Source organism: Bufo gargarizans, chromosome 3 (genome assembly GCF_014858855.1).
Source record: "Bufo gargarizans isolate SCDJY-AF-19 chromosome 3, ASM1485885v1, whole genome shotgun sequence".
Taxonomy (NCBI): domain Eukaryota; kingdom Metazoa; phylum Chordata; class Amphibia; order Anura; family Bufonidae; genus Bufo; species Bufo gargarizans.
The window spans coordinates 378683096-378703755 of NC_058082.1; the positions used below are offsets into that span (position 1 = coordinate 378683096).

Consider the following 20660-nt stretch of genomic DNA (forward strand, 5'->3'; position numbering starts at 1 on the left):
TGGTGGTATTTTATTGCTGTTGACATTTTAACTTTTTTTGTTATTAATCAAAATTTAATGAAATTTTTGCAAAAAAATGACATTTTTCACTTTCAGTTGTAATTTTTTTTTAAAAAACGACATCCATATATACATTTTTCGCAAAATTTATTGTTCTACATGTTTTTTAAAAAAAAATGTTTGGGTAAAAATAAATGGCAGCAACATTTACAAACTATGGTACAAAAATGTGAATTTCTGCTTTTTGAAGCAGCTCTGACTTTCTGAGCACCTGTCATGTTTCCTGAGGTTCTACTATGCCAGGACAGTAGAAAACCCCCACAAATGACCCCATTTCGGAAAGTAGACACCCTAAGGTATTTGGTTATGGGCATAGTGAGTTCATAGAACTTTTTATTTTTTGTCACAAGTTAGCGGAAAATGATGATTTTTTTTTTCTTACAAAGTCTCATATTCCACTAACTTGTGACAAAAAATAAAAACTTCCATGAACTCACTATGCCCATCATGAAATACCTTGGGGTGTCTTATTTCCAAAATGGGGTCACTTGTGTGGTAGTTATACTGCCCTGGCATTTTAGGGGCCCAAATGTGTGCGAAGTAGTTTGAAAACAAAATCTGTAAAAAATCGCCTGTGAAATCGAAAGGTGCTCTTTGGAATGTGGGCCCCTTTGCCCACCTAGGCTGCAAAAAAGTGTCACACATGTGGTATCGCCGTACTCAGGAGAAGTTGGGGAATGTGTTTTGGGGTGTCCTTTTACATATACCCATGCTGGATGAGAGAAATATCTTGGTAAAATGCCAACTTTGTATAAAAAAATGGGAAAAGTTGTCTTTTGCCGAGATATTTCTCTCACCCAGCATGAGTATATGTAAAATGACACCCCAAAACATATTCTCCAACTTCTCCTAAGTACGGCGATACAGCATGTGTGACAATTTTTTGCAGCCTAGGTGGGCAAAGGGGCCCACATTCCAAAGAGCACCTTTCAGATTTCACTAGTCATTTTTTACAGATTTTGATTTGAAACTACTTTGCACGCATTTGGGCCCCTAAAATGCCAGGACAGTATAACTACCCCACAAGTGACCCCATTTTGGAAAGAAGACACCCCAAGGTATTTTGTGATGGGCATAGTGAGTTCATGGAAGTTTTTATTTTTTGTCCCAAGTTAGTGGAATATGAGACTTTGTAAGAAAAAAAAAATCATCATTTTCCGCTAACTTGTGACAAAAAATAAAAAATTCTAGGAACTCGCCATGCCCCTCATGGAATACCTTGGGGTGTCTTCTTTCCAAAATGGGGTCACTTGTACAGTAGCTATACTGCCCTGGCATTTTAGGGGCCCAAATGCGTGCAAAGTAGTTTTCAATCAAAATGTGTAAAAAATGGCCTGTGAAATCCGAAAGGTGCTCTTTGGAATGTGGGCTCCTTTGCCCACCTAGGTGGCAAAATAGTGTCACACATGTGGTATCGCTGTACTCAGGATAAGTTGGGGAATGTGTTTTGGGGTGTCATTTTACATATACCCATGCTGGGTGAGATAAATATCTTGGTCAAGTGCCAACTTTGTATAAAAAAATGGGAAAAGTTGTCTTTTGCCGAGATATTTCTCTCACCCAGCATGGGTATATGTAAAATGACACCCCAAAACACATTGCCCTACTTCTTCTAAGTACGGCGATACCACATGTGTGACACTTTTTTGCCGCCTAGGTGGGCAAAGGGACCCACATTCCAAAGAGCACCTTTTGGATTTCACAGGCCATTTTATACACATTTTGATTGCAAACTACTTTGCACGCATTTGGGCCCCTAAAATGCCAGGGCAGTATAACTACCCCACAAGTGACCCCATTTTGGAAAGAAAACACCCCAAGGTATTCCGTGAGGGGCATGGTGAGTTCTTGGAATTTTTTTTATTTTTTGTCACAAGTTAGTAGAATATGAGACTTTGAAATAAAAAAATAAAAAAATCATCATTTTCCGCTAACTTGTGACAAAAAATAAAAAATTCTAGGAACTCGCCATGCCCCTCATGGAATACCTTGGGGTGTCTTCTTTCCAAAATGGGGTCACTTGTGGGGTAGTTATACTGCCCTGGCATTTTAGGGGCCCATATGCGTGAGAAGTAGTTTGAAATCAAAATCTGTATAAAATGCCCTGTGAAATCCTAAAGGTGCTCTTTGGAATGTGGGCCCATTTGCCCACCTAGGCTGCAGAAAAGTGTCACATATGTGGTATATCCGTACTCAGGAGAAGTTGGGGAATATGTTTTGGGGTGTCATTTTACATATACCCATGCTGGGTGAGCGAAATATCTCGGCAAAAGACAACTTTTCCCATTTTTTTTATACAAAGGTGGCATTTGACCAAGATATTTCTCTTACCTAGCATGGGTATATGTAAAATGACACCCCAAAACACATTCCCCAACTTTTCCTGAGTACGGCGATACCACATGTGTAACACTTTATTGCAGCCTAGGTGGGCAAAGGTGCCCAAATTCCTTTTAGGAGGGCATTTTAAGACATTTGGATCCTAGACTTCTTCTCACGCTTTAGGGCCCCTAAAAAGCAAGGGCAGTATAAATACCCCACATGTGACCCCATTTTGGAAAGAAGACACCCCAAGGTATTCAATGAGGGGCATGGCGAGTTCTTAGAATTTTTTATTTTTTGTCACAAGTTAGTAGAATATGAGACTTTGAAATAAAAAAATAAAAAAATCATCATTTTCCGCTAACTTGTGACAAAAAATTCTAGGAACTCGCCATGAACTCGCGAGTTCATAGAAATTTATTTTTTTGGCATAAGTTAGCAGAATTTTTTTATTTATTTATTTTCTCTCACAAAGTCTCACTTTCCGCTAACTTGGGACAAAAATTTTCAATCTTTCATGGACTCAATATGCCCCTCAGCGAATAGCTTGGGTGTCTTCTTTCCAAAATGAGGTTATTTGTGGGGTGTTTGTACTGCCCTGGCATTTGAGGGTCTCCGCAATCATTACATGTATGGCCAGCATTAGGAGTTTCTGCAATTCTCCTTATATTGAGCATACAGGTAATGAGATTTTTTTTTTCCGTTCAGCCTCTGGGCTGAAAGAAAAAAATGAACGGCACAGATTTCTTCATTCACATCGATCAATGTGGATGAAAAAATCATTGCCGAGATTTTTTATAATTTTTTTATATACAAATTGTTTGCCAAAGCATATGAACACCGCCGCCTCCTCAGCTCATATGCCTCGGCAAACGTATCTTTTACTGCAGAGGAGAAATCTCGCCTTGCAGCGCCGCATACACCGACTTTTGTGTAATCTGACAGCAGCGCAATGCTTCTGTCAGAATCCACATCAGTGCTGCAGCTAGTCGATCGGTTGGTCCACCTGGAAGGTAAAAAAAAAAAAAAAAAAAAAAACACAACGCAATAATTTTATTAACTTTATAATAACTTTTGAACAGAACATATAAACTTTATTTAACTTTTAGAACTGAACGTTAACTTTTTTGCTTACTGGTGTTTTTTTTTTGTTTGTTTTTTACCTTTATAGGACAAACCTCTTCTTCCCCATGGGACAATGTGCAAAACGCAAATCGCCCAAAGATGTGGCGAAGTGCATTATGCACTTTGTTCCAGGTGAAAGGAGAGGTTTGCAGCAGCTGTGTGTTAATGGGCCCTAATAGCCCTGTGTGCCTGTCCTGTGAGATGTGATCCCTATGCTAAGTGTACCTGTGTGTGGTACTTCCGGAAACACTCCCCTAAGCATATGGCAGAGTGGTCCGGGCAGTCAGGACAGAAATAGCGGGTCTCACGCCTTATTCCACTCCTGCTACAGACACAACATCTTTTTCGGGGTGACAGTTGGGTTGAGGTACCAGCAACAACATTGGGGAAATGTCGCTCGTGTAGACTGCTAACTACACTGGTGGATGGGGCCACGGAACCTCCTGGATACAGGAGGTTCTCGATGATCTCTTCCTGAAATTTGAGGAAGGATCCTGTTCTCCCAGCCTTACTGTAGAGAACAAAACTATTATACAGAGCCAATTGAATTAAATATACAGACACCTTCTTATACCAGAGTCTGGTGCGTCGGGAAACTAAATACGGAGCCAACATCTGGTCATTGAAGTCCACCCTTCCCATGTGAAGTTTATAGTCGTGGACTGAGAGGGGCTTTTCAATGACACTGGTTGCTCGCTCAATTTGGATTGTCGTGTCTGCGTGAATGTAGGAGAGCATGTAAACGTCACGCTTGTCTCTCCATTTCACCGCGAGCAGTTCTTGGTTACACAAGGCAGCCCTCTGCCCCCTTGCAAGACGGGTGGTAACGAGCCGTTGGGGGAAGCCCGCGTGACTAGTTCACGCGATGCCACAGCAGCCAATCTGTTCTAGAAACAAATGCCTGAAGAGGGCCACACTTGTGTAGAAATTGTCCACATAAAGATGGTACCCCTTGCCAAATAAGGGTGACACCAAGTCCCAGACTGTCTTCCCACTGCTTCCCAGGTAGTCAGGGCAACCGACCGGCTCCAGGGTCTGATCTTTTCCCTCATAGATCCGAAATTTGTGGGTATAGCCTGTGGCCCTTTCACAGAGCTTATACAATTTGACCCCATACCGGGCGCGCTTGCTTGGGATGTATTGTTTGAAGCCAAGGCGCCCGGTAAAATGTATAAGGGACTCGTCTACGCAGATGTTTTGCTCAGGGGTATACAAATCTGAAAATTTCTGGTTGAAGTAGTCTATGAGGGGCCGAATTTTATGGAGCCGGTCAAAAGCTGGGTGGCCTCTGGGACGGGAGGTGGTGTTGTCGCTAAAGTGCAGGAAACGCAGGATGGTCTAAAATCGTGTCCTGGACATAGCAGCAGAGAACATGGGCATGTGATGAATTGGGTTCGTGGACCAATATGACCACAATTCATGCTTTTTGGTTAGACCCATGTTGAGGAGAAGGCCCAGAAAAATTTTAATTTCGGAAACTTGGACTGGTTACCACCGGAAAGGCTGGGCATAAAAGCTTCCCTGGTTGGCGGATATAAATTGTGTGGCATACCGATTTGTTTCTGCCACAACTAAGTCCAAGAGCTCCACAGTCAAGAACAGCTCAAAAAATCCCAGGGCCGAACCGATCTGAGCTGTCTCAACCCGAACTCCAGACTGGGCGGTGAAAGGGGAAACTACAGGTGCGGCTGAAGTTGGGGACTGCCAATCAGGGTTTGCCAGCACCTCAGGGATTCTAGGGGCTCTACGGGCCTATCTGTGCGGTGGCTGCGACGGGGTAACTACTGCACGTGCCACCGTACCAGCTTCAACTGCCCTTCTGGTGCTCGCCAGGTCACCATGTTGTACGGCAGTGCTGGTACTAGGTCCAGGATGGGCTGCGCTGCTGGTGTATGCCTCACCACGTAATCCGACAGCACCAGCCCCACTCTGCTGCCCTTGAAGCGGATCCTGCACAACCTGTGGTCTAGCGACACAGGGCCGGGTACGCCTGGTGCTATCAGGGACCTCAACCTCCTCGTCCGAACTTTGAGTCAGACTGCCACTGCTTTCTACAGGTTCATATTCTGACCCGCTAGATTCATCAGATGAGTGTTCCCATTCCTCATTCGACTGGGTCAGAAGTCTGTAGGCCTCTTCAGAAGAATACCCCCTGTTTGACATTTGGGCTACTAAATTTTGGGGTATTCCCTGAGACTACCCAAGAAAAAAAGCAAGCCTGTCTTACAAATGGGAGGCTAGCGAAGTACCGGAGGCCGCTGCGGTTGATAAAAAATATCAAAACTGTTTTTTTTTTATCGCCGCAGCGCTTGTAAAGTGATTGTGCAGTGATCAAAAAAAAAAAATGTTGTCACTGCGGCGGGGCGGGCCTGGGTGAACGCACGTTTGGGCGACCAATCAGGCCTGATCGGGCAAACACTGCGTTTTGGGTGGAGGGCGAACTAAGGTGACACTAATACTATTATAGATCTGACTGTGATCAGTTTTGATCACTTGCAGATACTATAAAAGTACAAATGCTGATTAGCGATACGCTACCTAACCAAGGGGCCTAAACTATCCCTAAAACCTAACAGTCAATACCAATGAAAAAGTTTACACTGATCACTTTTTTCCCTTTCACTAGTGATTGACAGGGGCAAGAAGGGGTGATCAAGGGGTTAATTGGGGTGCAGGAGGGTGATCTGGGGCTATGTGTGGTGTTCGGTGCTACTCACTGTGATGCCTGCACCACTGTTGGAACCAACCGACGAAAAGGACCAGCAGAGGAGCAGGGAAGCCATTTAACACATTATATTTACAAATATAATGTGTTAAATGGCTTCTGATTTGAGATTTTAAAAATCGCCAGCCTGCCAGCCACGATCATTGGCTGGCAGGCTGGTGACGTGACCCTCCTCTTGCTTTTGACGGCCCGCGATGCACATGCGCGGGCCGGCTCAGACCGAAATCTCGCGTCTCGCGAGATGACGCACGGATGCGTCCAGGAGGAATCCGTGCCTTAGGTGGTCGGGAGGTAGTTAAACTCTTCAAGACATCTGTTGTACATGTGCAGCGGAATGCCGGTCTTTAAAGATGGTGCCCACTCCGGAGTGAAGTGAAGTGAATATCATAGCTAACAGGTGCCTGCTGTTTTATACAGCAGACATCCGGGGATAATGTTGGCAGTAATGCTGATTGTGGACATTTAACACCTCAGAAGCCATGGTCAAATGTGACCACGACATCCGAGAAGCCGGAAACCCTTTCTGGGCAGGAAAGCCTTTTCGCGGAGAAGGTGTTCCAATGTAATAATGAGCCTGAGCCTGAGCCTGTGCCTGTACTAGGCATCCAGGCTCATTACTTGTATATTACAAGGCCAGCAGCTGGCAGCACTGAATCTTAATTTAGCTCTTTCTGTATTGAATAATGGAGAAAAGAAAATTCTATTACCCTACACAAATTGCAATCTGATTATTGCATGGTGTGGTCCTCTTGGGGACCCCAAAAAAAAAGTAAAAAAAAAAGAAAGTTATAAAAATATACAGTACAGACCAAAAGTTTAGACACACCTTCTCATTCAAAAAGAGTTTTCTTTATTTTCATGACTATGAAAATTGTAGATTCACACTGAAGGCATCAAAACTATGAATTTACACATGTGGAATTATATACATAACAAAAAAGCGTGAAACAACTGAAAATATGTCATATTCTAGGTTCTTCAAAGTAGCCACCTTTTGCTTTGATTACTGCTTTGCACACTCTTGGCATTCTCTTGATGAGCTTCAAGAGGTAGTCTCCTGAAATGGTCTTCCAACAGTCTTCAAGGAGTTCCCAGAGATGCTTAGCACTTGTTGGCCCTATTGCCTTCACTCTGCGGTCCAGCTCACCCCAAACCATCTCGATTGGGTTCAGGTCCGGTGACTGTGGAGGCCAGGTCATCTGGCGCAGCACCCCATCACTCTCCTTCATGGTCAAATAGCCCTTACACAGCCTGGAGGTGTGTTTGTGGTCATTGTCCTGTTGAAAAATAAATGATGGTCCAACTAAACGCAAACCGGATGGAATAGCATGCCGCTGAAAGATGCTGTGGTAAGCATGCTGGTTCAGTATGCCTTCAATTTTGAATAAATCCCCAACAGTGTCACCAGCAAAGCACCCCCACACCATCACACCTCCTCCTCCATGCTTCACGGTGGCAACCAGGCATGTAGAGTCCATCCGTTCACCTTTTCTGCGTCGCACAAAGACACGATAGTTGGAACCAAAGATCTCGAATTTGGACTCAGACCAAAGCACAGATTTCCACTGGTCTAACGTCCATTCCTTGTGTTCTTTAGCCCAAGCAGGTCTCTTCTGCTTGTTGCCTGTCCTTAGCAGTGGTTTCCTAGCAGATATTCTACCATGAAGGCCTGATTCACACAGTCTCCTCTTAACAGTTGTTCTAGAGATGTGTCTGCTGCTAGAACTCTGTGTGGCATTGACCTGGTCTCTAATCTGAGCTGTTGTTAACCTGCGATTTCTGAGGCTGGTGACTCGGATGAACTTATCTTCCTCAGCAGAGGTGACTCTTCTTTTCCTGGGGCGGTCCGCATGTGAGACAGTTTCTTTGTAGTGCTTGATGGTTTTTGTGACTGCACTTGGGGACACTTTTAAAGTTTTCCCAATTTTTCGGACTGACTGGCCTTCATTTCTTAAAGTAATGATGGCCACTCATTTTTCTTTACTTAGCTGCTTTTTTCTTGCCATAATACGAATTCTAACAGTCTATCCAGTAAGACTATCAGCTGTGTATCCACCTGACTTCTCCACAATGCAACTGATGGTCCCAACACCATTTATAAGGCAAGAAATCCTACTTATTAAACCTGACATGGCACACCTGTGAAGTGAAAACCATTTCAGGTGACTACCTTTTGAAGCTCATCAAGAGAATGCCAAGAGTGTGCAAAGCAGTAATCAAAGCAAAAGGTGGCTACTTTGAAGAACCTAGAATATGACATATTTTCAGTTGTTTCACACTTTTTTGTTATGTATATAATTCCACATGTGTTAATTCATAATTTTCAGTGTGACTCTAACATTTTCATAGTCATGAAAATAAAGAAAACTCTTTGAATGAGAAGGTGTGTCCAAACTTTTGGTCTGTAATGTATATAAATTAAAACAATATATAAATCAAAATTTAAATCACCCCCCTTTCCCCCATATCAAAATAATGAAACAATTAATAAACATAATTGGCATTGCCCGTACTATTAAAATCTATATAAAAAAGCTACAAAAAAAACACTTCTCATACAGTGAATGGTGTAACGGGAAGAAATGGAAGTTGCATTTTTTTTATCATTTTACACACAAAAAAAATGAATAAAAAGTTATCAAAAAGTCATACACACTCCAAAATGGTATTATCAAAAACTACAGATCGTCCCGCAAAAAAATTACCCCTCACACATCTCCGTAGACATAACTACAAAAATGTTATGGTGGTCAGAATATGGCAATGAAAAGAGAAAAATATTTTTCAAAGTTAAGTTTTTTTTCAGTATTGAAATGCAATAAAAATATATGTGGTTTTGCCATAATCATACTAACCTGGAGAATGAAGAACACAAGTCAGTTTTACCACATAGTGAATGCCGTAAAAACAAAACATATAAAACTGTGGCTGAATTGCATTATTATTATTTTTTTATTCAACCACTTTTGGAGTTTTTCACAGTTTCCTACTACACGCTATGCAATATTAAATGATACATTTAGAAAGAGCAACTTGTCCTACAAAACAAAAAGCCCTTATATGGCTATGTGAATGAAAATATAAAAATCTTATAGTTCAGGGAAGGCAGGGAACAAAAAAAAAAAAAATCGCTGCATCAGGAAATTGTTAAAATGTACCGTCTTATGGGGCGAATGCTGTCATTTTTACATTGCTAACGCTGATACATCGCCGGCTGTGATGCTGCACAGCGATGTATCAACAGGGAGGGAGGAAGGGCTGGAGGTCGGCACCTGCTCCTCCCACTTTATGAATGAAGCAGGCGGAGCAGGCGTGCGACGTGAGTGACATTACGCCGCTGCCCACTCTGCCTGTTACCAGAGCTTGATTGTAAGGTAGTAAACAGGGTAGCGCTGCTTTAAAATTAAAGTTACTCGAGGTTAAGGATTACTGTTTAGATATGTATACTGCTGTGAGCAGTGAGGCCCGGTGAATTGAGGGACACTGTTATGGGGGGAATCTGTGGATGACACATATAGCATAAGATGCTATATAGTGTCAGCCACAGATTCCTCCAACCCCCCCATAGCATGGTCATCCACAGATCCCCTTCCCCATAAGTGTCATCCATAGATCCCCCATAATAGTGCCATCCACAGATCCCCCCATAACAGTGCCATCCACAGATCCCCCCGCCCCATAACAGTGCCATCCACAGATCCCCCATAACAGTGTCATCCACAGAAGCCCCCATAACAGTGTCATCCACAGATGCCCTCCATAACAGTGTCATTCACAGATGCCCTCCATAACAGTGTCATCCACAGATGCCCTCCATAACAGTGTCACCCACAGATGCCCTCCATAACAGTGTCATCCACAGATCCCCCATAATAGTGTCATCCACAGACCACCATTAGTTCAAAACCCACTAAAAGCACATCTTTTGGTTCAAAATAATATTTTTCTTATTTTCCTCCTCAGAAACTTAGGTGCGTTTTATGGGCAGGTGCATCTTATAGGGTGAAAAATATGGTATATGTTTACATTTGCTGGCTTGAACATGATCCAGTCACTCTCTGTTTTGAGAAAAAAATTGTATCAAAATTGAGTTACCTCTCTTGTATTGTGAAGAACTTTTGCTTCAATATCATATCTTTCCTCATCACAAATTCCAACCTTTTCATGGAGCTCTCGACACAACACCTGTAAAAAGAAAATTAAGGTAAAATAGGGTATTTGCTACTTAGAAGGAATTACTATAATGTACAGCAATATGCTATAACGCTTTAAATGGAACCTATCAACATGAAAATGCTAAACAATCCACAGGCAGCATGTTATAGAGAAAGAGAAGCTGAGCAAATTGGTATATGGGAAAAGATTCTGAAAAACCTGCAGGACCAGATCTCTCTCTACAGCAGGAGAGACTATTTCTTTTTTTTTTTTGTATTTTCTTTCCTGCTACAGTTTTCCTCCACTGTAATCTAAAATACCGGGTACGCCGGCACCATCGCAGACCTTATCAAAGATCTTTAGAAGCACGCAGCAATCCATCATGGCGGACCAGGCCGTGTCCCAGACAAGCCCGGCCTCCTCTACTGAAAGTGGATCGCACCTAGATCCTGAAGTGTCGCACACAGGTCAGGCCGAAATTGCCTTCCAGCTCCTGAAAAAGAAGCTGACTGAACCATCTGTCTTGGAATGGCTGTTGGTAATCTGGACATCCCATCTCTACACTGATGCCAGCCAGAAAGGCCTGGGAGCTGTTCTGTACCAAATGCAAGAAGGACACAAAAGAGTGATTGCTTACTCTAGTAGATCCCTGAAAGGAGCTGAAAAGAATGACCGGAATTACAACTCTTTCAAGTTAGAGTTCCTCGCACTTGTGTGGGCTGTCACCCAAAAATTTAAGGAATACCTTGCAGCAACTCCCTTCATAGCTTTCACCGATAACAACCCACTGGCACATCTCAATACAGCCAAGCTAGGTGTTTTAGAACAAAGATGGTCCTCACGTCTTGCTAACTACAACTTCATTGTAAAATGCAGAATGGGCAAGTCCAACGAGAATGCGGATGCCTTATCTCACCTGGTTACCAAACAAGATCCTGCTGCACACATAGTTCACTGGGAAGAAGTGGAGATGCCTGATTTCTACAGCCATCTCAGTTTAATGTGGATTACAATTTTACTTCTTGGTGAAACTACAGAGCCTGGGTAAGAAACTTCTTGACTCTGATTATTTTCCTTACCCCAAGGACTCTCTACAGTCTTCTTTGTTTTGTTGTTGCAATGTTCAAGCCTGTGCCCGGAGAAAGACTCAAAAGTACATGAGCCTCTGTGTTGTTCATAATCTTTATATTCCCTATGCTCAGGGAATGCCCTCTGAGCCTCCTGACTTACATACATGTTTATTATTTCCCCATTACGGACTATCCTGGTTTATTACTATTCCGCTGTGCCAGGTCAGCGCCCCTGTTCATCAGTCTCCAGAGGGAAGAAACAATGTCCCTTTTCACTTATTTACTGCCATTCTTGATGTTTGCCTGATATTTATATTTGTGCCTAACCAATTGCTTTTCAGTATCAAGAAAAAGTATTGTTATGGGTTATGGTACTGTTCTTCATGCCTGCAGGATTGTTCTCTTTTTGTATCTTTCAGGAGACCTTCATCTTCGTGTCGAGGTCAACACGGGTTAAACAAGGGGATATGAAGTGTCCCACTACCCACATGGGTACTGCAAAGTCAGTGTTATGCTTTGTATGCTTTATATAACCTGTTTTATGCTGCAGTGCATTTTTATGCATAATCCCTGCCTACAGGTGTGTTAGATTCCATTACACTGAGCCTACTACTAGGGGGAGACAACACATCCCATATATATAGCCCATCTCAGGCCTAGTTACAGATATAGCAGGGTTAGCACTCTTAACTCATAGCGTTATCTTGAGACAAAAGCCATTGAAAAGCAATTTAAGGTGTTTGCTTAGATTAGATAACACAACTCAGAAATCTCAGAAAACAGTAGTATTAACTCTACTCCATCCTTAGGAGTCAGTCTCCAGAGAGTGTCAGTCTTCAGGGCTCAGTTTTGAGTCTGCAGCCCTGAGCTGAAGTGGTCCACCTCTTGCTCAGAACTCTGTTAAGAGTTAGTGGACATCAGCTAGAAGTTTAGCTTTAGAAAAGGATATTAATTCAGAAAGCACCCAAACAGAAACCCAAAGGGTTACGGCCATCATTATACACGCCTTAGGACTGTTTGGAGTTAAAAGTGAAGGATTCACCAGCCTCCGGCAGCCTTACTAACTTGTACTTGGATAACAGGGACCAGCGTAAAAGTCCTCTACCAGTAAGCATAAAACCTATATCATTAATATTCTGTATTATGGTACTGCGCGATGCACTCCCTGTCCACCTTCACTATCTGTCAGTGCCCTAAAAAACACAATACACAATAGCTATACAACTTCATATGGGTAATTACCTGTTCCTGAATTCTTATTTATTCGACTGTATACTGGTGTCTTTTCTCTCGCTCTTACATCAGCATGAAGGGGATTCGGGAGGCTAAATCCTATCACTTTTATTGAGCTCAATAAAAGTGATAGGGTTTAGCCTCCCAAATCCCCTTCATGCTGATGTAAGAGCGAGAGAAAAGACACCAGTATACAGTCGAATAAATAAGAATTCAGGAACAGGTAATTACCAATCTGAAGTTGTATAGCTATTGTGTATTGTGTTTTTAGGGCACTGACAGATAGTGAAGGTGAACAGGGAATGCATCGCGCAGTACCATAATACAAAATACACGTGTGAATAGCAGCAGCGGCGATACTGCTCCGGTACTGCAGCATCAGTAATCAGGGGTTTAAGCGCCTGTGTAATTGAGATAAATAAGGAGTGCTTCATGAGATAACTATATCTTTAATAGCCTGAAAAACAGACATCACACCCGTGAGCAGTGGACCTCTTGCAGCTTTACCTCTGTCCCTCTTAAAGAGACTGTATTTCATATCTGGATGTACTAGAGACTGTTTTGTACTTGGATGTAACCGTTATCAGGAGCAACAGTCAGTAAAATAAGCTGGATTGCACCATCCTTGTCTCAGTCTCCAATTCCTCAGTTAACACTACAGTAAATGGTTGTACCACCATAAAAGGTACTGGCGTCACGACTACAAGGGACCTTGCTATAGGCACATTAATACAGACCATCAAGGGCACCTCGAACCACCATCTTTGTCTGTGTCCCTTACACCAGAGTGTGCCCCAGAGAATTCCTTTGCCATTCTCCTTATCACTTATGCGAGCCTGTCCAGGGACGACATAAGCGTGAGTAACCAGAACTGTATGTACCTCGGCCCATCTAATGCTCCCACTGTGACCTCACATATAATTCCCCTGTCGGTCTGGCTCACTGCATTTAAATCAGTAAAACAGTGGGGTAGGAAGCATTGAAAAACTATGAGGAATAAAATAGAATATGTAAATGACAAAAAAGCAGCCAAACTAGAGACAGAGAGAGATGAATTACCAAAAGAGAGTCAAACTAACTCTAAAATGCTACATAGTTTATAACATAGTTTATAAGGCTGAGAAATACATCTGTCAATTCAGTTCAGCCTATTATCTTTCAAGATGATCCAGAAGAAGGCAAAAAAAACTAAAAACTGTGAGGTAGAAGCCAATTTTCCTCATTGTAGTGGAATACATTGCTTCCCTACTCCAATCAGGCAGTCAAAATAGCTCCTTTGATCAACAACCCATCTCTAGTAACTAACATGTAATATTATTACACTCCAGAAATACATTCAGGCCCCTCTTGAACTCTGTTAGAGAATTCACCATCACCTCCTCAGAGTTCCATATTGTCACTGCTCTTACCTTCTTTCCTCCAGACGCAGAGGATGTCCCCTCATCACAGTCCTGGGGATAAATAGATGATGGGAGAGATCTCTGTACTGACCCCTGATATATTTATAAATTGTTATTAGATCTCCCCTTAGTCTTTTTCTAAAGTGAATAACCCTAATTTTCATAATCTTTCTGGGCACTGTTGTCCACCCTTTCTAGTTATTACTTTAGTTGTCCTTCTCTAAACACTCTCCAGCTCTGCTATGTCTGCCTTGTTCACAGAAGCCCAGAACTGTACACAGTACTCCATGTGTAGTCTGACTAGTGATTTGTTAAGTGGCAGGACAATGTTCTCATTACTGGCATGTATGCCACTTTTGATGCAACCTATTATCTTATTGGCCTTGGCAGCAGCTGCCTGACACTGGTTTCTAAAATCCCTAAGTCCATTTTCTGTGTCACTGTTATAAAGTGTTTTACCATTTAGTGTTTACTGGAGATTTGCATTATTCTTTCCCATGTGCATAAACTTATGTTTGTCAGTGTTAAACCTCATCTGTCACTTATCTACACAAGCCTCCAATCTATACAGATCCATCTGTCGCAGTACGCGGTCCTCTTCCGTGTTAATTACTTTACACAGTTTAGTGTCATCTGCAAAAATGTATATTTTACTGTGCAAGCCTTCTACAAGATCATTAATATATTGAAGGGAATAGGGCCCAATACCCCACTAGTGACAGTGACCCAATCTGAGTGTGTACTATTAATAAGCACTCTGTTTTCTATCACTGAGCCAGTTACTTACCCACATGCAGACATTTTCCCCTAGTCCAAGCATTCTCATTGCCCATGGCCGTTCAGCTGCCCCTACCTGGTGCTTCCTGAGGTGATCATCTCATCTGGCTCATCCCCCGACTGAGACATTTTCTCCCAGTCCAAGCATTCTTGTTTTATATATTAACCTTTTATGTGGTACAGTATCAAATGCTTTGGAGAAGTCAAGATACACTACATCCATTGATTTGCCACGGTACAGTCTAGAACTTACCTCCTCAATGTTACAGATGAGGTATAGGAGTAAAGACCAAACTGACAACCAGGAGAGAAAGGGAAAGCCACTAAGTCTCAACACTAGGGACAGGAAAAGGTCACCTCCTAGTAACCCTACTAATGGCCCTGACTCCTAACCATATGGGTACCCCTTGAAGGTAGAAATTCCCATACCCTGTAACCTGGGACATTGGAGACCCTAAAGAGCTCTAAGAATATTGTCAGGACTGAGGCAACCCATTCCTTCCCTGATGAAGGAACAGGCATCTCCCTGAGGCCTAGTAACAACAAGCAAGGAAGGGAAAACAAAACACAAACGCGACACTTAAAGGATAACTGTCACACTTAGACCCTAATTTCAATTTTCATATATGTAGTTACTAATGACATGTTTTTCCAGAATCAGTTGCTATTAGACTGACTTACCCCATATTTAATAAGATTCAGCCCTTAGCAACCAGTCTGCATAAAACTGCAATTTCACTATTCAGTTAAGATGGCCGCCACTGCCCTCACCCTGAGGCTAATCCCAACTGCCCTCACTAGCCAGTAACAATAGCCCCCCAAAAGTGTCAGTAACCAGAGCCCTCCCCCCTAAAGGGTTAATCTCCTGCAGCACAAAGGGGTCCTCTTACCACATGTTGCTTTCATTTATACACTGAGCAGATGGCAGATCTCCCTTCCTTGGTCTGCGCTGCACCAACTCTGCATTCCCAGGTCTGCTGAGTGAGGGAGCGTCTGCCAAGCGCAGGGACAGGGAGAAGTGCACACAGCCCAGGCACTGTTATCAGCTGCTGGGGAGAACCTGGCTTTAATCATTTACTTACAGTCCCTGGCTGTCAGTAATGTGACCTTGCACGCAGCCTGCTTCTGTGTCCTCTGTCCTGAAACAGATAGACAGACCATGCCTAGCAACCCTATTTTAAGCACAGGTAAAAATAGGCAGTGCAGGGGAAAAAATGTAGAATTAAGGGGTAATTGAATACAGAGTGAAAAGTTGAAATGGGGCCACCAAGGAGATATTAATCACCACATTCCATTACTAAAAAAAAAAAAAAATGCAACAGTTATACTTTAACTTCTGTAGTGATGGACGAGCAGGAACACCTGAGACTACCTCACACCAGCTCAGCCAAACCCTAATAAAGCTGAGGACTTCCGGTTCCGGCGCCGACATGGAGAGTCGGAGTTAACCTCAGCTCCGTGTAGGTTGGTGTACAAGTCGGCTAAAACCCCCATTCATACCGGTGGAAACCCGGGAATTACGAGCTTACCGTGTTGGTAAGAGCGTATGGATCGTTTTGTTACTAACATGGGGACGAGAAACAAGACGAAATCCCAGAAGCTGGGAAAAGTTACAGCGCGGGAATTTGAGATGGCGGAGGAGGAATCTCTCCTGCCCGCGCTTCCTGATGAAATGGATGACCAGCGTTCACAAAAAGAAACTGAGTCTCAAGGGGAAGATCAGCAGGTTGACTATGTTCGACTGGCAATTGAGGTAGCGAATCGAATCCTACCCGACCTGCAAGAGTCCTTGGCTAGCACTGTGGGGCTGACACTTCAGTCACTGCAAGTAGCCTCTGCCGAACATGGCAAACGGCTAGATGGCGCCGAACAAAGGATCCAGACGCTAGAGGAAACTTACTCTGACCTCCGATTGAAATTGGAGAAAGTGGCGAGTGAGAACATGGCCCTTAAAGTAAAAGTTGACGACCTGGAAAATCGGTCGCGTAGAAATAACTTGCGTATCTTAGGCCTGCAAGAGTCAATCCCAGCACAAGATCTGGTTTGTATCTGCGAACATGAAATCCCTAAAGCCTTGGGGCTGGATACTACGTGTAAAGTAGAGAGAGCGCATCGTATAGGCCCTGACCTGCGAGAGGGATCCGACCGTAATATTAAGGGGTCATCAGCGCTTTCAAGAAGACCGAGGCCGGTCATTGTTAAATATCTGGACTTTACTGATAAAACAGCAATTTTGAGGCTGTTTAAACGCCAAAAGCCGCCTCTGGAGTTGAGAGGTCACAAGATCCTAATCTTCGGTGATTATTCGGCGGAGGTCCAGAATAAGAGGAGGGAATTCTCGTCTATATGCTCAAAAATGTATGAGAGGTGAATGAGATTTGCACTACTGTATCCTGCATTACTTAAAGTTTTTCTCAATGATGGGACTGTCTCCACGTTTACGTCGGCAGAAGAAGCGAGACGCTGTTTGGAGTTGGACATTCCTGATCAAAGACCACTGGGTCGAACTCTGCGCTCGGAGAGAAAAGAAGATTGTGGAGAAGCAAGCATCGAAAATGGCGTCTCCTATGCAGAAGCAGCTAAGAGAAGGCGGGATATGATCCCGGGTGAAACATGATGAAATGGTGACTGTTGACATGCTTTAATGTTTAAGCCATATTATAGATAGTAATAGATATGGAATATTATCTCAGTTTACCATCTTTGATAAGATGTTCTTATAGTTCTTTGCAGGTTGTATTTCTTACCAGCAGTAATATGATATAGAATGTTACGTTGCTGACAGGTGGCTTCGCTCCTGTCACTGAGATTTATATGTCTTAATTTGGCAGTTTGTACTGACCAAATATGTCGGAAAAAAGTGAAGTCTGTTGAAATCACAAATGAGGGTTACAATAGAGAGAGGAGAGGATACTTCATACAGTTTAGGTGATAGTTTGAAATCACTTATGTAGGGAGGGGAGGGGGAGTTGGGAAGGGGAGGGGGGTAAGGTTATTTCCATCTGGTTCTATGTCATATCTGAGCATCCGCGTCTAGAACATGCGACGATTGGATTATGCGATTAGTTTCTTGGAATGTAAAGGGGCTTCGATCCCCTGAAAAACGCAATATGGTCCTGAAGCATCTAAAACGCTGTAAAGTGGATATTGCTATGCTGCAAGAAACCCACCTTGAGGAAATTGATTTTGTACGCATGAAAAAGATGTGGGTGGGAAAAGTATTGGGGTCAGCCTCAGTAAACAAGAAAGCGGGTACGCTGATACTACTTCATAGGTCCTTGAATTGTAGGATTGTGCAGCATACGTCAGATGGAGAGGGGAGATGGCAAATAGCGATTATAGAATCCTCAGGTGAGGAATTGTGTTTGATTAATGTATATGCCCCTAAGGCCTCATGCACACGACCGTTGTGTGCATCCGTGGCCGTTGTGCCGTTTTCCGTTTTTTTTCGCGGACCCATTGACTTTCAATGGGTCCGTGGAAAAATCGGAAAATGCACAGTTTGGCAGCCGCATCCGTGATCCGTGTTTCCTGGCCGTGAAAAAAATATGACCTGTCCTATTTTTTTCACGGCCAACGGTTCACGGACCCATTCAAGTCAATGGGTCCGTGAAAAAAAACTGATGCACACAAGATTGTCATCCGTGTCCGTGATCCGTGTCCGTTTTTTCCTATCATTTCAATGGCAAACTTGACTTCGATTTTTTTTTTCATTTTTCATGTCCGTGGATCCTCCAAAAATCAAGGAAGACCCACGGACGAAAAAACGGTCACAGATCACGGACCTACGGACCCCGTTTTTGCGGACCTTAAAAAAAAACGGTCGTGTGCATGAGGCCTAATGGTGAGAATGCTCAGTTTTTTAACTCGCTCAGTTCCTCCATTGGAATGTCCCAGAAGCACAATGTTATAATAGGGGGAGATATGAACACGGTCATGGATGAGGGTGAAGATAGGAAAACTGAGAGAAGCCAAAAACAAGGGAGTACAAGAAGAGTAAAAGCGTTAAGAAACTTAGCGCAGGATAATGGCCTCATTGACCCCTGGAGAATCCGAAATCCCGAAGGTCGAGAATATACGTTCTATTCCGCGCCTAATCAGTCATGGTCTAGAATTGATTATTTTCTGATTTCTGCCAGGTTACATGGAAGAGTCGGCAATTCAACAATATTGGATTTAGTTATTTCTGACCATGCACCGATCCAGCTAGATTTGAGGGATCAAATCTGTAAAGGCTCAGATTTTATATGGCGATTTCCATCTTTCCTGGGGGAAAATGAGAATTTTATAGATATGTTAAAGGGGTGGCATTTGGAATTTACAGCAGACAATGCACAACACGCAGATAACCCCATTCTACTATGGGATACCGAAAAGGCAGTGTTGAGAGGTAGAATAATCTCCTATGTCCACAATCTGAAAGCAAAAACTTCCAGAAAATTGAGTGAGATCACAGACTCTCTGAGAGAGAAATATTCAGCTATTCTTGTTAACCCCTCTGAACAACACAAATTAGATTGGGTAGTGGCAAAAAAAAACTACGAGCTGTGGTATAGTAGATGGGAAAATATGTATAGGACTAAAAAGGAATCTAAATTATTCGCATTTGGTAATAAATCTGGGAGACTTCTAGCTAGATTATCTAGAGCCCCAAGGGGTCCCATTTATATTCCCACAGTATCGGATGACCAAGGAATAAAACATAGTGACCCAGTTGAAGTCCTGGAGATTTTCAGGAAATACTATCAAAAACTATATGAGGAGGATTCTAATATTCAGACACCTGTAACTAACTTGTTAGACCAAGTGAAGATCCCAAAACTCCTAGATAGTCAACTGGAGGAATTAAATAAAGCTATTTCTTTGGAAGAGATTTCGGAAACGATTAAATCCCTACAATCAGGAAAGTCACCTGGTCCTGATGGGTACACGGGGGAATTTTATAAGGCATTGAGAGAAGAAGTGATCCCAGTTCTAAGGGATGGGTTCAATAGAGTTCTGGGGGGTCGAGTGACTTCCTTGACCAATAACACGGCACACATTCGCCTTTTGCCCAAGCCAGGAAAAGATCCTCTCCTGCCAGCATCTTACAGGCCAATTTCCTTAATTAATGTGGACCAAAAAATATTTTCAAAAATTTTGGCTAATAGATTGGCTAACATGTTACCTGATCTGATAGGACCGTCTCAGGTAGGCTTTGTAAAAGGAAGGTCAGCGGTCTTTAACATAAGACGGGTGATGGCAGTATTGGATCATGTCAATTGGCAACACTCTAAGAAAGATTCCATGGCTTTGCTGACGATCAACGCCGAAAAGGCATTCGACAATGTGTGCTGGGATTGGTTAATGAAGGTCTTGGACTTTATGAATATAAAGGGGGAGTTTAGAGCTTACCTTTCGGCTCTATACTCAGAACCAAGAGCACAGATAGCCCTTCCAGGATATTTGTCAAAGCCCTTCCCACTGCAAAAAGGAACTAGGCAGGGGTGTCCCCTTTCCCCACTCCTGTTTAATATTGCAATTGAACCCCTGGCAAGATTTCTAGAACAATCTAATGTATTTGAAGGGATTCATATTGGAACGCAAGAGGTGAAAATATCTCTTTTTGCGGATGACATTATTCTCTTTTTGGCTAATCCACAGAAAGACATCGGCAAAATAATGGATGTTATTGAAGACTTTGGGAAGACTTCTGGTTTCAAAGTTAATACTAGTAAATGCGAATTGCTCTACATTGGGCACCCGGATCCAAGGAGACCAAAGGCTATACAAGGGTACCCAATTTCAATTGCC

The 20660-nt window shown here is 42.9% G+C and overlaps 1 protein-coding gene across 2 annotated transcripts in view; it reads right to left on the minus strand.

Moving 5' to 3' along the window:
• Positions 1-20660, minus strand: part of TNNI1 (troponin I1, slow skeletal type) — a 326051-nt gene that overhangs the window by 71652 nt on the left and 233739 nt on the right. For both annotated transcript variants that reach the window (XM_044288186.1, XM_044288187.1), the window contains exon 6: positions 10328-10417. In XM_044288186.1, the coding sequence (XP_044144121.1) occupies positions 10328-10417 (90 nt within the window). The remainder of the gene's footprint in view (positions 1-10327; positions 10418-20660) is intronic.